The 16,520-nt window shown below is 37.2% G+C and overlaps 2 protein-coding genes across 6 annotated transcripts in view; both read right to left on the bottom strand.

Moving 5' to 3' along the window:
- The window catches only part of RALGPS2 (Ral GEF with PH domain and SH3 binding motif 2), a 157,525-nt gene that overhangs the window by 94,853 nt on the left and 46,152 nt on the right, over positions 1 to 16,520 (bottom strand). For all 5 annotated transcript variants that reach the window (XM_057728961.1, XM_057728960.1, XM_057728963.1 and 2 more), the window contains one exon: positions 15,530 to 15,580. In XM_057728961.1, coding sequence (XP_057584944.1) covers positions 15,530 to 15,580 — 51 coding nt within the window. The remainder of the gene's footprint in view (positions 1 to 15,529; positions 15,581 to 16,520) is intronic.
- On the bottom strand, positions 5,888 to 6,957 carry LOC130849795 (tetraspanin-6-like). The gene is given in 2 exon segments (XM_057728967.1): positions 5,888 to 6,518; positions 6,520 to 6,957. Coding segments are annotated over 2 exon segments (738 nt in total). The 5' UTR covers positions 6,877 to 6,957; the 3' UTR covers positions 5,888 to 6,137.

The following is a 16,520-nucleotide window of genomic DNA, read 5'->3' on the forward strand; positions in this document are numbered from 1 at the left end:
ATCTTTCATTGTTAGTGTATAGGAATGCAAGAGATTTCTGTGTTAATTTTGTATCCTGCAACTTTACCAAATTCATTGATTAGCTCAAGTAGTTTTCTGGTGGCATCTTTAGGATTTTCTATGTATAATATAATGTCATGTGTGATCAGTGACAGTTTTACTTCTTCTTTTCCAATTTGGATTCCTCTTATTTCTTTTTCTTCTCTGATTGCCATGGCTAGGACTTCCAAAACTATGCTGAATAGTAGTGGCAAGAGTGGACATCCTTGTCTTGTTCCTGATCTTAGAGGGAATGCTTTCAGTTTTTCACCATTGAGAATGATGTTTGCTGTGGATGACATTCCTTTTAACTATACATGTAGGCTACAGAGTATAGAAGAACTGGCGATACATGTGACTTTGGCACTAACAAAAATCACAGATTTTTCATATCACATTATAGTTGGTACAGATATCTCAAAAATATCATTTACACTCATCACGACTTTGAAGTTATAACCTCATTGCCTCTAGATCTTACTCAGTATATTAATAAGGAAGCACTAACACTGCCATAGAACCGTTTCTATAGATATTTTAATAAGTGTATTTATTAGGACTGATTTCCTTTAATTTTAAAGAAGAGTTCAGTTCCAGAAGTTTCAGTTTGCCAAAGAGTTTCAAGGTTCAAAATAGGTTAAGAACCCTGCTGTAATACAACCACCACCACCAGAAAGAGAGAGAAATCCATAGGAAAAAAGAAAAAAAACTGTAAAAATTGAGTTAGGGCAGAGAACAAAAGAAAACTGAGAAAAGAAAAGGACAAAACCATATAATCACTACTTTTGGACAGCTATTTCTCCCATTAAATGGCAAAAACAGAAGGACACAAATAAGAAATATTCAGAGAACAAAATAAAACTTTCGGGCATGAAAATATAATAAGAGAAATCTTAAAAATCAACAGAAGAGTTGTGAGATAAAAGTGATAATCGTTTAAAAAATAAGCTAAAAGTAGGAGCAAAAATATTATGTTAATTAGAAGAGTCCATTAGAGTCAACTTCTGAATAATAAAAAGAATTTTAAGAGAATACAGACAAAACAGAGGAAAGTAACAACAACAACAAAAAAGCTAATTCAAGAAAATGCCTCCAGAACTTAAAGGACAAGAAAAGATCTGTCTAATGCCCATTACAAAAGATGAAAAATAACAACAACAAAGACTTAAACCAAGGCCTAGCATCAAAAAACTGTAGCACACTGGAGATGAAGAAATCATAAAATCCATTAGTTCAAAAATGAGACAAAACAAGAACAGATTATATACAGAAAAACAGGGATCAGAAGGTATCAGAAATCTCAATAGCAACCCTAGAAGTTAAAAGACAACTGAAACAGGGCTTCCTAGGTGGCGCAGTGCTTGAGAATCGGCCTGCCAATGCAGGGGACACGGGTTCGATCCCTGCTCCAGGAAGATCCCACATGCCAGGGAGCAACTAAGCCTGTGCGCCACAACTATTGAGCCTGCGCTTTAGAGCCCGTGAGCCACAACTACTGAACCCATGTGACGCAGTTACTGAAGCCCACGCACCTAGAGCCCGTGCTCCACAACAGGAGAAGCCACGGCAATGAGGAGCCCGTGCACCACAGCAAAGAGTAGCCCCCACTCTCCACAACTAGAGAAAGCCCACGTGCAGCAATGAAGACTCAACACAGCCAAGAAATTAATTAATTAATTTAAAAAAAGACAACTGAAACAATAACTTCATTATCCTAGAATTCTATATCCAACAAAAATATCAGTTAAGTATGACAGTATTCCACAGACATTTTCAGACACAAAAGTCTCAGAGACTCTCCCTTGTATGCACCTTATCTCAGAGAGCTAGTAGAATATGTGTTCCATCAGGACAAACTGGCAAAGTAAGAAAAAGGAAGACAAGATAGATTCAGGAAACGGAGGAATCAAAACAGAAAATATTGAAAATTCCCACATTAACAGTAAAGGGAGATTCTGGGACAAAGTAGTGAGCAGACCATAAGAACAACAGTCAAGATGCTAAGTAACAAGGAGGAAAATTCCAAGAGAGACATCTCTGAAAGATGAAACTATATCTGGAGTGTTTGAACACACTGAGAAAGCACACTCACTACATTCACTTCTGGAAGAAAAATTAGTGACAAGTGTAGAGAAAGCTAAAGTAAGTTATTTAGCTCAAGGAAAACAAAATTTAAGTAAGTAATCATGGCTCAACTTTAGTTTGTTGCTACACTTAAGAACAGCCGAGCCATAACATTTGTTCATGTCAAAATTGTGACATAACTATAAAGGAAAGAGGAGGAAGTAAATTGTGCAAATGTGAGAGGAAGAGAAAATAAGAGAGTGAAATCATCTTCTACAGTAGAAAGTCAATAAGTCATATCCAAAACTGAAAAATCATAATAAGCAATTAGACATATTATTGTAAAAACAGATATAAATTCCTCCAAATAAGAAAAGCTAAGAGACTTGGATGGGTGTGGGGCTCAAGGGTGGAGGCTGGAAGGGTGGGAGCAGCAGAATATTGCTATATTTTCTTCTCTTATGGAAATATTTGGCTTCTTAAACATGATATATGCAAACCTTCAATAAAATTTTAAAATAAAAAAGAAACAAAAAAGAGTGAATTGAGTCAGGGGAAGATTGAGGAAATAGTTGTGATGTTATACTTTAAGAAAAAGGGAACGTTCCCTTGAGTAGGATAGTGTCAGTGGGTACTGAAAAAAACTGGTAAGATATTTTGGAGGTAGGCAGAACTTGGTCAAAAACTGGATCCACAGTGTAAGTTAAGAATGAGGTATCTAAAAGTACTAAAATTCCCAAGTTTCTGGCTTGAGCACTTGAGATGGGGAATACTGAAGAAAGAAATGACAATTATCACTTCATCACAGTAAACAGTAAATGCTCTGAAGACATGAATTACTTTTTTTAAACCTACAATTGCAATTTTCAAATTTGAAATCACTGATGGAAAAAAAAATGACAGAAGCAACTCTACAGTAAAAGAAATTTTTGGTACTTGGTATTCAGCCTAGATATATGCTCATTTCACATTATTTCCCTGTATAGACAGAAAATATTTAGTGGTAGATTATTATATTAACATAAAAATGACATGATAACTATATTAAAAACATCAAACTGTTAGAAAACATTTATTCTTTCTAAAAATCACAGCACATTTATACAACTATTATAAAGATGTCATAGTTTAAGACAAAATTCCTAGAATTAAATTCATCAACTCTGAACTTGTTTTTTAACCAATTAATCTAATTTCCAAACTTACATGAATGCTATAATCAAAGTGTCTATCAAATTGCTATTAAACTTATTAAGCCATTTGATAAGCCATTTTCCTATTATAAGTAAGGTTACACAATAAATAATGAACATTCTTGCACCTTTTCTGACATTTCTGATCATTTCCAAGTGAAATCACTAGGTCAAAGAGTAGGAACCTTTTCAAGGCCTTGATGCCTGTCAAACTGCCCTTCTAAAATACTGCATCATTTATACTAGCACTACTGAGTGCTGGTTTCACAAGAGTCCTATCAAAACTAGGTATATTTAATTCTCTTTCTGTATATTATACTTTAATTTCCCCAACTGTAAGAGTAATTATGGTTGTTAAACATGTTTGTTAAATAGAAGATGGGGGTGGGGGGCCATAAATCACCTATAAACCCACCACCTGAATAAACCTATGTGAACATCTTCCCAATCTTCTTTATGTGCCTGGTGGGGCTGGCTTTTGTTTGTTTAAAGTAACCAATACACCTGTCCTTTTCTGTGTGATCTAATCTGGTTTTGTGCTTAAAAAGTCCTTTCTTCCTGAGAACATATGTCTTAACAGCAGCAATTAAAAACAACAGTTAATACTAACCTAGAGATCGCTATGTGCCAGGCACTATTTTAAGTGCTTTAGACATATCAACTCATTCCTATCTTTATCATTACAATTTACTATGTTTAAGGAACCCAGACGAAGGTATTAGTGAATTATGGCCTTATTTTTTACATTAAAATTTTTTTAAATGCTCTTCTGACTTCTCAAATGCTTTTAAATGCCAAGAGGTTTTGAAAAATCCAACCAATTTTTGGGTCATTTCAACATCATTAACTTAATGAAAAAATGCTTTTTCCCTTTAAGAAAACTCTGTTGGAAGCAGACTGAAAGAAGGCAGGGATTGAATGAACCTCCAGTCACATTACTTGGGAGCAAATGGACTAAAATTCCATTGGGGCCCTCCACCCTAAATAAATTTACAATTAAAAAACATGAAGAAATAAGCAGGTTCTTAAAAACTTCTTAGGATAGTAGTTTCTGCTTCAGAAAACATTTCCTCTTTGAAACAATGTCAATTACTATCCCACCTAATACAACAACAAACAGGGCTCTAGAGACAGAGAACAGCAGAGTGGCTGCCAGGAGTTAAAGATGGTGGGAAGTGGGGTGGAAGCAGGATGGGTGTGACTATAAAGGGGTAGCACAAGTCAAAGATCTTCGTGGTGATGGAATATTATCTTGATGGGGATGGCGGTCAGACAAATCTACACATATGATAAAACGTCACAGAACTACACAGACCTGTCTTGTACAAACAACCATTTCCTGGTTTTGATACTGTGAATCTAAAATTATCCTTGTCCTATTTTTTGCAGCTTCCTGTGAATCTGTAATTACCTCAAAACAAAAAGTTTAAAAAACAACAATAACAAAAATCCATTTAAAGGATTATGAAGTGGACCCTGCACTGGGACTCCAGGAACTCATCCAGTACTTTCTTCCTAAACCCTGACATGCATCTACGGTGAGCTGGCCTTAAAGGAACTTTTTGCCCTGTCCCACCTCCACCTCTCAGCAGCCATTAGATATCTCTGTGAGAAAAAAACTGCTTTCCCTTCGTCTCTGTCTCCTTTTGTCTCAGACCCTAGTATCTTTCTCCAAGTGACACCACACAATCTAAGAAATAAATTCTCCTAACAGCAACATCATGTACTGACAACTTATCAGCCAGGTCAAGTTATTCTGTACTAAACCATTTCCCGTGAACATAAAAGAGTTGAAGTAAACTTAGTGACTCAAAAGACGGTATTTTAGGGTCTGAGTTATGAATAAGACTGATTGAAGTTGAGTTCACTACGTAAATAAGTCTCCATTTTAGTAAAGGCTACATGAAATAGAGCAGCCTTGGTGCCTTTTAAAATGTGTTCAGATGGGTTCAACATGCAATTTTTAAATCAGGAAGTGAACAGAAATCTTCTAATAGGAACACATCTACAAAGGCAATTTCTTAATGGTCATTAAAAGTATACTTAAAAGAGTATTCATGGACTCATTTTGAGCCACTAAACAGATTATTTTGGAAGCACATGGGAAGGCAAACACCACAACTGATGACCACCTACCCTATGAAAGCATTACTGAATTTCACAGGAGCCACAGCTTCTCTTATGTCTTGTAGGTTTGTTCTGTAAAATCAAATTCTTGATCTAAATTTCATCTTGTAGGTTCCAACACTCTTAATAGGACTGCTCTAAGGGTGATGTTGTAGGGATACCTACAGATAGAAGAAGAGAAAAGGCCAATATAGACCAGCATGTAGACAGAGACTGAGGGAAGGAAAGAAAAAGCGATGGAATTTGTAAAAGACTGTTGGGGGTGGGGGATCCTCACAATGAGAAAATGACTGTGGCTGAGGTATTCCTAGGCTCAAAAGCTGGAAACTTTAGAGGGATACAGTATATCCATTAGCATTCAGCCTATATGGCTACCTAGAAAGAAGTCTCAGCCACAGATGTAGTGCTCACTGCAATTCCTATATTCTTTTTTTTTTTTTTTTTTTTTTTTTTTTTTTGCTTCATTTACAATTTACTAAGCTCTTCCAGTGTTTCAGATATGGAGATTTCAAGGATCTAACGTGAATGGGACAAAAGGTGGACTTTGAACATATCAAGCAAATGTCTTGATCGAATCAGACTACTGGTGTAGGTTTTCAAGCTATCTGTAAGAAATGTCAGTCTTCCAGCCGGGCGATCTTGTAATTCACAGGGTTGGGGGTAGGGATGTTAATATCCTTAAAGTTGGAGAGGAATAGGCCCGTGTTATGCTGGTTACACTATCTCATACTGGTTGTTTGTTACGGCGCGAGAGAGGCAGTAGGCTAGAAAGATTCCAATCAGCTGGAAGCAAGCAACTCCAAAAGAAATTCCCGCAACAACTCCCATGTCTGACTCTATAATGGTCATCACCTTTATAAAACAACCTTCATTGTTTACTTTATCTGCATCTCTCTGAGGAGAACAATCTTCAAGTTTACAGCAGCTCTTGGGAAATCCTTTTTCTGAGTAATAATTAGTATCCATCCAATCCCTATAGTCGGTGACACCACAACAATGCGACGTATTTTGGATCTTGTCTACTGCATCGCTTCTATAATCTCCCGTAGTGTTATACTGCTTTAAAGCTTTCTTATAATTATTCTTAAAGCTGTTTCTTAATCTCATGTCTGAAAACAAATCCTACCATGGCAGCGACCAGTTCAACCAAAAAAATGAGAGTCAGAAACATTGCATACAGTTTTAGCATCCATGCAGAAGCTCGGCAGGTAGCAAAACAGCCGAAGGTGCCCAAAAGAATAATGACAGTGCCAGTGCCAATGAGCACGAAGGGGACATTGGTGGCCTTTTCATTTAAAAGAGAAAAATAATTCTCTAGGCTCACCTTGCCCCAAATGCCAACGGCAAGAAGGATAACACCAGTGATCCAAAAGATGAATGTGTAGATCAAGAGGACGCTCTTGAAACAAGTGATGACGGGTTTGGTCTGCAGCCTCCGAGACGGGGACGCCATGACTAGCCCGAGACCCTGCCCCGCCGCGCCAGGCTTTCGGAACAGAGCATGCGAGGCGCGGAGCCCCCGGGTCTTCCCGGAAACTGCCCTCCTATATTCTTAATCAAGAGAATAAGCTCTGAAACTATATAATTCTAATTTAATATGTTAAATCAAAAATATCACTTGATTTTTCTAATGTACTCACATTCTCTCCTCCCCCAACCTCCCTCCTTCCAATACCTTAAAGCCGCCTCTACAGTGAGACCACAGATAAAGGCAGGAGCTATCTTCTGCTACCACCGATGCTGTTATATTCCTACTCCCCTAGTTACCAGTTTTCTTCTTTACCTTCCCCAGTTCTAAGCCTGGCCTTACTATGTATTAAGAAAGTTCACAGTGAAGAACAGCAATAATATGAACTGACAAAACAGCTGCCCCTTACATCTAACAAAACAGCTAGCTTTTTCTAGCCCACAAGAAAAGTCACGTCTTCTTTGCTTTCTTCAAACCTCCCACTATATTCATGGATTTTTACGTTTTAATTCTAATGAAAATGATAATTTTCATTAAAACAAGGATAGAATTATGATATTCCTGATGTTGGAATTCTGGATGTTGCCAAGATTAGTCTCTCTGCATACACAAGACATTTCACATAAAGGAAGCTCTTTATACACACTGTCAGAAAGATCTCAATTCCAAGTTTTTCAGAAATGTTTTAATAAGATTCAGAATGACCTACTGCATGCTTGCCCTCTGTTAACCAGAATTCTTCCTCAATCTCTAGTGTATCCCAGTTATACAGGAGGGCTTTATCTATCCTTTGTATGTAATGTGTTCATTGATATAACCTAAATGACTTACTATATTGACCTACAGAACAAATAATAAAGTGTGGCACTTTCTTCTTTGGATGTAATACACATCAGAGGACTTTCAGTCAAAGCCTGTCACTTCATAAACACTCGGGAACCTCATAAGAGAGGTAAACATTATCGAATGCAATGACTACAGTACAGATTTCAAGCGCAGTTCACCCCTTACTTAAGACTGATCAAAAGCACCAGAGAATTGCTACTGGAGAGAAAGCCTGATTGCAAGAGAGCTTTCTGTCATAACTCATCCTGTGTTGAATAACATAATACTCATTCTGAAGAGAAACCCCACTGGTGCGACGAATGTGGCAATGCCTTCAGAAGAAATGCAAGCTTTACGGAGCATCAGAGAATTCATAACAGAAAAAAAACACACAGAAAGCCCATGAATGTAATAAACACGGAAAAACCTTCAGAATACAGTCACTGCTCCGCAACATGAAAGAACTTGCACTGGAGGGAAGCCCTGTAAGTGTGTAAGAGCCTTCTAAAAGGAAAAAAACCTTCATGATCAGAAGAGAAATCATACGGAGGCCATCTATGTATATAAGAAATGGGGGAAAACTTTAACAAGAGCTGAGCTTCAAATAAATACCAGAAAATTCATACTAGAAATTAATGAGTGTTTACCTTATAGTAAACTTTTGCCCCTTACTGAACACTGCCGAATTCATACTAGGGAAGAAAATGTTCTGAATTGTGGTCAGAGGGGAAAAAAAAAAACTTCTGCTTCCATACAGTGTTACTTTATAAAAGTTACATTCTTGGATTGGGTAGCAGACTTTTGCAAAAACAACTCCAAACATGATCAACAATGGGAGACAATATGCATGTAGGCTGCAGAGTACAAAGCCTTGGAATGGTCACTCATCAAACTCAAATACTGAACAAGTATTATCCACGCACTACAGATACGTCAGTGAAAAGAGCAGACAAGTTTCTGCCCTTGTGGAATTTATGTTCCAGTGAGACCCCCAACCTCTAAGAATTTGACTCACGACCACGCCAACACTTATGTCCTTAAGACTAATGCAGTTTTGGTCAAAAGCCTATTTATTACTGACTGAGAGCCACACTTAACTGAAGCTCTTACTCTGAAGTCACCACTAAAAATTATTCTAGGAGTATTTTCAGGAATTTCTCAGACCTAGGAGGTATTTTAAAGGTCAAATAGTCCAAACCCCCTTATTTTGCACATTTAATTTTTTTTAAAGGAAGGCTAAAGTATGAAATAGGTTGTATTGGTGGCACAATCTATAGATGGCAAAGTTGAAACAAAAATGCAGTCTTCTGGCTCATTGCTTTTAGGTTTTGCCACTGAAAATTAACTTTTGGAATTCAAAGGGCTTTAAAATGAATTTTAAAAGAAGTGAAATTAAGTAATTAATTTTCTGAGTACCCACATTCAGAGAGCTGTGAGTGTTGGACACTTAAAGAAAAAGACGCAGCAAAGTACATGGCAATTTACCCCCAAAACTGGTTTAAATTAAAGACCAACAAGAACAAAAAGACAGTGAGAAACTCAGTGGAAGTAAGAGTTGGAAGGACATACTAACAGAGGTTGAGTGCAGGAGACGGAACTGCTAACTTCCTTCCTTCTGGTTATCAGTATAACGGCAGTGTCTGCAGTTGATGGCAGCAACCATATCACTGGGTTTCCTTCCCATTCCTATCACTAAGAACCAGATACTTATTACGAGGAGGGGAGAAGAGTGAAAAGCTTTGTTTTGTGTGAGAGGGATCACTAATCCATAGAAGCTTCCAGATTTGGCCGTGCTGCTTGGGCCGGTGGGCAAGTGGAGATTCTTAGGATTTCGGTAGCACTAGCTATAGGAACATCAGGGCAAAGTGTTCAGATGAAGGGGAATCCACCAGTACATACAGACAACAGACTGAGCTGAGACCTGTTTCAGGCCCAACAACCATGTACAGGCACTAAGGAATGTTCATACTTTTGGAGCCAATGAGCTGCAGCCCTGTAAAAACACTGTGCTCTTTTAATAAACAACCTTCAGAGCTGACAGGGAAGGGGATAGGGAAGAAAGTTATTTAGGAAGTAAAATCAATTAGAGATACTGGAGAACAGAGGAAGAGGATGGAGGGAGAAGGGACAAGAATGACTCACACGTTTCTGACTGGTATTAAAAATGAATATATGGTACAAATCACTCAGACAGGGAATTTTAAAAACTAAAACCAGAGCAAACGTTTTTTTTCTATGTAATTATATTCCTACTAAGTAGTTTTTAAAATTACTGAACTTTCCTTTACATTAAATTATTTTCACTGGTAATCATGTTTTTCCATTCTTCTCTACCATAAAACAAAAAACTAAGAAACGAAGTGTCAAAATCTGTTTTTTTGTCTTCCTTCACTCTAGGGTAATTTCAAGTATGATACAAGGCTGGAGAAAAACCAGACTTAGCCTTATGTTTGATTTCGTTGGCCAGTATTTTACTGATGACTAAGGATAGTCCCTATATAATAAAAAATAATTTTTGACATCTCAAAGATAAGGCCAAGAGTTTCTAAAGGGAAATAAAAGGCTTGGAATTCTTTTTCCCTTGAGCAATTCTGAGGTAGACAGTGTAACAGACAGGCAGATAAGCAGCTTTATTCTGAGAAAAAATTGCACTTATTACAGCTAGCCCTTTCTTTCTACAAGTCAAGAACAAGTTTAGGGATGAAAGTTTAAATTCTGCCTGACATGAAAGACTTGGGAATACGGAATTCCACAAACTGGTAAGAATGACAGGGACCTACTTAGGGAACGGAATTAATGGGAGACATATATTTTAATAAGTTTCGAGTAACTCAGAAATTGCCCCTATTGTAGAAAACTAAGTGAGACCTGTGTGGTTCAATCATCAACCTGCAAGTAAAATCACTAAACCACATAGCTGGATTCAGAATCTATATGCTTCAAAGCTCAAATTCAGAACACATTTTATTTCAGAAAATGTGAATAAATCAACACCTGAAGTAAAGTTACATGTGGATATTTACACATAATAATGATTTTTGATTGAAACAGTTTCAGTGTAACTTTAAAGATCTTTTAAATAGTTTCATAATGTACACACATATACATAGTTTTTAAAGTTTTACATAAAATTATATATAAAGTAGAGACTTGAACATCGGTATAATAGATAGAAATTTATTGGGTTCAGTGATAACCACTATCCTTCCATATCTGAGGTTAATTGGGACTTAACAACAATAATTCCTTCATTCTTTAGTAAAGTTAATATTCTAACTACATAAGGTAGACACCAGCTAATAAATGAGACTAATACATTAGACTGGCTAACATCGTGGCTTAAAAAATCTTTTGTTAAAGGTATCAATAGCAAGAGTTTTACATAATAAACAAACAATATCTGTACAAACAATATGGAAAACAGTTTGGCAGTATTTAATAACTTTAAGGATGTTAATGCTCTGCAGCTCAGTAATTAGTGCACTGGAGTCTGAGCGTGGATGCTGGTCAATGACGTTAGACATAAGCTAAAGAAAAAAACAGGCTACCATTTACATAAAAAATGTGAAACCTGCAAAAGCACATATTGCTAAGGGATACACATACTTACAAAAAATCTATAACTAAATGCACAGGAATGATATAGATCAACACTGGACAGTGGTTCCTCTGGTGGGAGGAGGGAAGAGAGGTGAATATGGGAGGACGCAGAGTGGCTTCAACAGTACTGGTTAGGTAGGTACGTAGAAGTTCATCTCATTAGTCTTTACGCCTTGTTGTACGTCTTAAATATCTCAGGATAAATCAGATGACAAAGTCCTGTTTACTGCGGCCACATTTAATGTAATCTTGATTATAGGAGATGGCTACATAACAAGAACATTTTGGTGCGATATTGTTTCTTCCAAGAGTTACTACTTCAATTTCTTAAAACACTCTCTCACTGAACAAACATTTACTAAACACCTTTCATTTTCTCACTCTAAATACTGAGTTCCCACACCAGGCCAGACAGACAAAATAGTAAAAGCAAAATTATCCGTCCTAACTGTCCTTGTGAAGCTTAAAACCTAGCGAAAGTGGCAAGCAATAAACAAATAAGCACAGGATTAACACCACTTTACACCTGATCACTCCTTCCTTCTTAAAAATGTGTCCTTCACTTGGTTCCTCAAATTTCACACTAACCTATTTTTCCTCCTAAACCACCAGCTGCTGCTGCTTAGTTTCTTTTGCTAGCTTCTCCTCAACACTAAATAGGTCCCTTCTTTTCTCCACCTACATTCACTCTCTCGGCAATCTCACCCACGCTTTAAATATCTCTACACTGACAACTCCCAAACTTACATTTCCAGCCTGAACTGAAAATATATGCTAGTATGTACTGCCTAACTCAACATTCTCCTTGGCTCTCCAACAGGCATGTAAAACTAAACATTTCCAAAGCCGAACTCAGGCTCTTCCTTCAAAATCTGCTCCTCGGGCCTTTCTCCACAGGCTACACTGCACAGTCTATTCTATATAAATGGCAGCCCCAGGAGCTACGAACACAATACTAATCATTTTCTATCTCAGAGACTACCAAATAAATGTTTCCAGTGTCAGGCCAAAAATCATGCCATCATCCTTGACTCCTCTTGCACATAATGTGCCTGACAACTTCTCACCACCTCTTCCCCTCACACCCTGATCCAAGTCACCTTCGCCTCTCACCTGGTCTCCTCGATTCAGTCCTTGGTACTGGACCCTCCCCACCCCCATGCTTGCTTCCCCACATACCCAGGCCAGCAATCAGGAAAAGCTACTTAAAACCCAAGTCAGACAATGTCAGTCATTTGCTCAAAACCCTCCCCGAGCTTCCTATATTTTTCAGAGTAACGGTTTTCAAGGCCCCATGCCATCCAGCCCTCTCTACCTCTCTCACTTTCTACTAGATGCCAGAGCTCACTTATTGCAGCTCACTGGCCTTTGCCCTAGGCTTCACACCTCACTTAAGTAATCTCTTCCCTTATGCAAGCACAAAAAATGGCTTACAATAGGTAGATATATAATGTTAGTCTCCTTTAAAAAAAAAAAAAGCCTTCCTTTTTTCTTGTCTCTAAAATACAACACATGGTCATATTATAAAGTATAAAAGTATAAGGAAAAGTATTCAGGGCCACTGTAGACTTGTATATGCTACAACAAATACACTATTTTTTGTTCCCAAAAGGACTAAGAAAGAAACTTACGGTTCTAAATATCAGTACTGTTCTCTCTGCCTGGAACACCCTTCCCCCAAACACCAGTACCGCCTGCTCTCTCGTCTTGTTCAGGTCTTTCCCAGACAGCAGCTTTTCAGTGAAGCATTTCTGACCATCCTATCTAAAATCACGACTCCCACTGCCCTTAGGCCCTACCCTCTTCTGGCTGTTTGATGTTTTTCATGATGCACTACTAGCTCACCTCACTCAAATGTAAGATGCACGAGGGCAGGAATTTTAGTCTCTTCAGGGCTGTAAACCAGTGCCTGGCACTGAGTAGACACTCAGTAAATACTTATTGAACCACAATATATAAATGTAAAACTGCATCTGACAAGTCCAGCAAAGAACTAGGAAGTGCTGGGAGAGCCTGTAGGAAAGGAAGAAAAGAAAGCTCACTTGAGAAAGTCAAACTTGATCTAAGAGCTGAAGGAGGAGTAGCAGTTAACTAGGGTGCACATGGGCACAGTGGTGAGAGAGGCTAAAAGGCCACTGTAGCTAGACCAGAAAGAGGTAGAAAAGCTGTAAGATGAGGTTGGAGTAGGTAGGGAGAGGCAAAACTCTGAAGAGATTTGCAGATGATATTAGGATAGTTTGTCTTTATCCTCAGAGCAACAGGAAGCCACTGAAGCATTATAAGCAGAGAAATCATACGAGCAGATTTACATGTTGAACAATTATCTTGGCTATTGGGTAGAGAAAGTTTAGAAGGGTCAGGGTGGATGCGGACAGATCAAGTAAGAGGGCATGGCAGTAATTCAGCTGAGTTATGATGGTGTCTTGGACTGGGGTGTTGAGTGTGGAGAGAGAATGGATAAATAAGCTACTTAGGTTAAAAAGAAAATCAATGGGATGGGTGTTAAATTAGACCAGGAAGTGAGGTCAAGGGAATTTTTAAAGTTTACTCCTATGAAGTTCACAAAGCACTGTTTCGATGTCCCAGGGTAATAAAAAATGCCCATTGACTTGAAGTTTATGTCCGTAAGTCATCACTGTCTAGATCTTCAATGTCAACCCCCCTCCACAAATGGCTATCGAGCACTTGCAATGTGGCAACTCCACATAAAGATGTGCTGTAATTGTACAATAAACACTGAATTTCAAAGTCTTAGTACAAAGAAAAGAGTAAAACAACATCTCAATAATTTTTATATGGACTATAAGTTGAAGTGATAATATTTTGGATGCAGTCGGTTAAATACAATTATTGAAATTAATTTTACTTCTTTTTACTTTGTAATGTGGCTACTAGAAAATGCACAGTTATATCAATGGTTCACATTATATTTCTATTGGATGGCACTAACCTCGTATGAAACAGAAATATAGTAATTGCAGTTTATTCAAAAGGGAAAAAATATGTCTCAGGAGAAGATGGCTGAACTTCAGGGCAAAAAAAAATGTAAATTTTATAAAGAATTTAGTTTGTTTTGTTCATGGATGTGAGGAAATGAATGTTTCAGTTGTTATCATTTAAATACAAAAGCTATTTTCTGTTTGTGCCTTATTTGTAGACTATATTGTTCCTCTTCCTCTGTTGCTAAACTAATGGTTCTACTGAGAGTGCCCTCCACGGTAAAGGAGGAAAGTCAGAAAAACACAGAAATATGGAAATACAGACTCAGAGATCATTCAGGCCCACCCTTACATTTTGTAAGTGACAAACTTGAGATACTCAGACATTAAGTAACTTACTTGAAAAACACAGGACTAATACTGCCTATACCACTGAAGATACAGATGTTTTCTTCAACATCTATGATACAGTTGACTTAAAATACTACAACAAATACACAAATTTTGTTCCAAAAGAACCAAAAAAATATTTATCTTATGGTACTGAACATATCAGTATTATCAATGACTTAGTTTTGGGATACAAAATGATATTAATATTTTTACCTGATAAGAGTGGGAAAAGCATCAGTTTTTAGAGTCTGAAAGCCAATTCCAATACTTAGCTGTGTATCAGGGACAACCGTCCTGTTTTCTCATCAGTAGAACAGATACTAACTACCATACTCAGGTTGTGATCATGACAGGAACATACATACACACACACTGTAATAAATGGCTTACACTAGGTAGATGCATAACAAATGTTAGTCTCCTCCTTTTTAATAAAAACAAAAAATGCTTTCCTTGATTCTCTCTCTCTTCTCCATAGCGTCAACACACAGTCATATTATAAAGTCATAAAATTAAGGTACAAGGGAAAAGATTACTGAAGTGAGTTGTGAAACCCAGTAGCTTATTCCCATTATCCTATTAAAAAGATTCAAAGCCTTAGGTCAATCATTCGACCTAAGTATATTCCCCCTTCAGCAACGTGATGAAGCCAAACCAACCAAAATGACTCAGATAGTCCTATCCATGACTCAACAGTGCAGAGCTGTGAATGCCACATGAGCTTCTGAGGCCTGAAAAATATACAGGCAAGCTACATCAAAAGCTTTAAACATTTAAAAATTAACATAAAGTGTAATTTGTCATTTCTAAAACTTCTTAATTGGGGATGCTATAATTTACCATTTTGTATATTTCAAAGGAAAGTTCTTAAAACTACTCACATCTGGTTGAATGGCTTTAAATACTGGAACATCCATTAGCGTTATCTGGCCCTGAAATAAAAGAGTAAAAAAATTACAATTTCCTCTTTGGAATTCCATAATATAACATATATTTGAAATTAAAATTATATTCTGTACTAAAATATATTGAGTAGTCAAATCTTTACCAGAAAAAAGTCCCAATTTTATAAGGGCTTAAGAAAATGAAAATTTAGCCCATATACCATTAAATGTAATTATTTCTAATTATCTCATCTATTCATATTTTCTTGTGAGATAAATGAGGTAAAGCTACAAAATAAACAAAAATAATTGAAAAAATTTGAACATGGTCATACATTAAACCCAAATAAAAAACAAAAATTGGATCTACTGGTTCACAGAGCAGTGTTGTTGTGACTATTAAATCATATCTACTCAAAGAGTAATATAGGACTTCCCTGGTGGTGCAGTGGTTAAGAATCTGCCTGCCAATGCAAGGAACATGGGTTTGATCCCTGGTCTGGGAAGATTCCACATGCCTTGGAGCAACTAAGCCCGTGCGTCACAGCTACTGAGTCTGCATGCCACAACTACTGAAGTCTGTGCCCCTAGAGCCCGTGCTCTTCAACAAGAGAAGCCACTGCACCACAATGGAGAGTAGCCCCTGCTCTCCATAACTAGAGAAAGCCGGCACTCAGCAACGAAGACCCAATGTAGCCAATAAACAAATAAATAAGTAAATTTATTTAAAAAAACAAGAGATTTCACATTTTTTTAAAGTCAGAATTTCTGATTAAAAAAACAGTAATATAAAATATGACATTAATAAAAAGGTATTCTTCCCAATTTATAAAAAGTAACTGACTCTACACTAGTGGCAACTCATATTGAAGGACGACTTCACATGGACCTATCTCACTTGTGGCTATAGACGTAAAACAAAATCTAGCAAAATACCAAATAATAATATGCTATGACCAAACACAGTTTATTCCTGGAATGCAAGAGT

The sequence above is a fragment of the Hippopotamus amphibius genome, chromosome 3, assembly GCF_030028045.1.
Source record: "Hippopotamus amphibius kiboko isolate mHipAmp2 chromosome 3, mHipAmp2.hap2, whole genome shotgun sequence".
In the NCBI taxonomy this organism is placed as follows: domain Eukaryota; kingdom Metazoa; phylum Chordata; class Mammalia; order Artiodactyla; family Hippopotamidae; genus Hippopotamus; species Hippopotamus amphibius.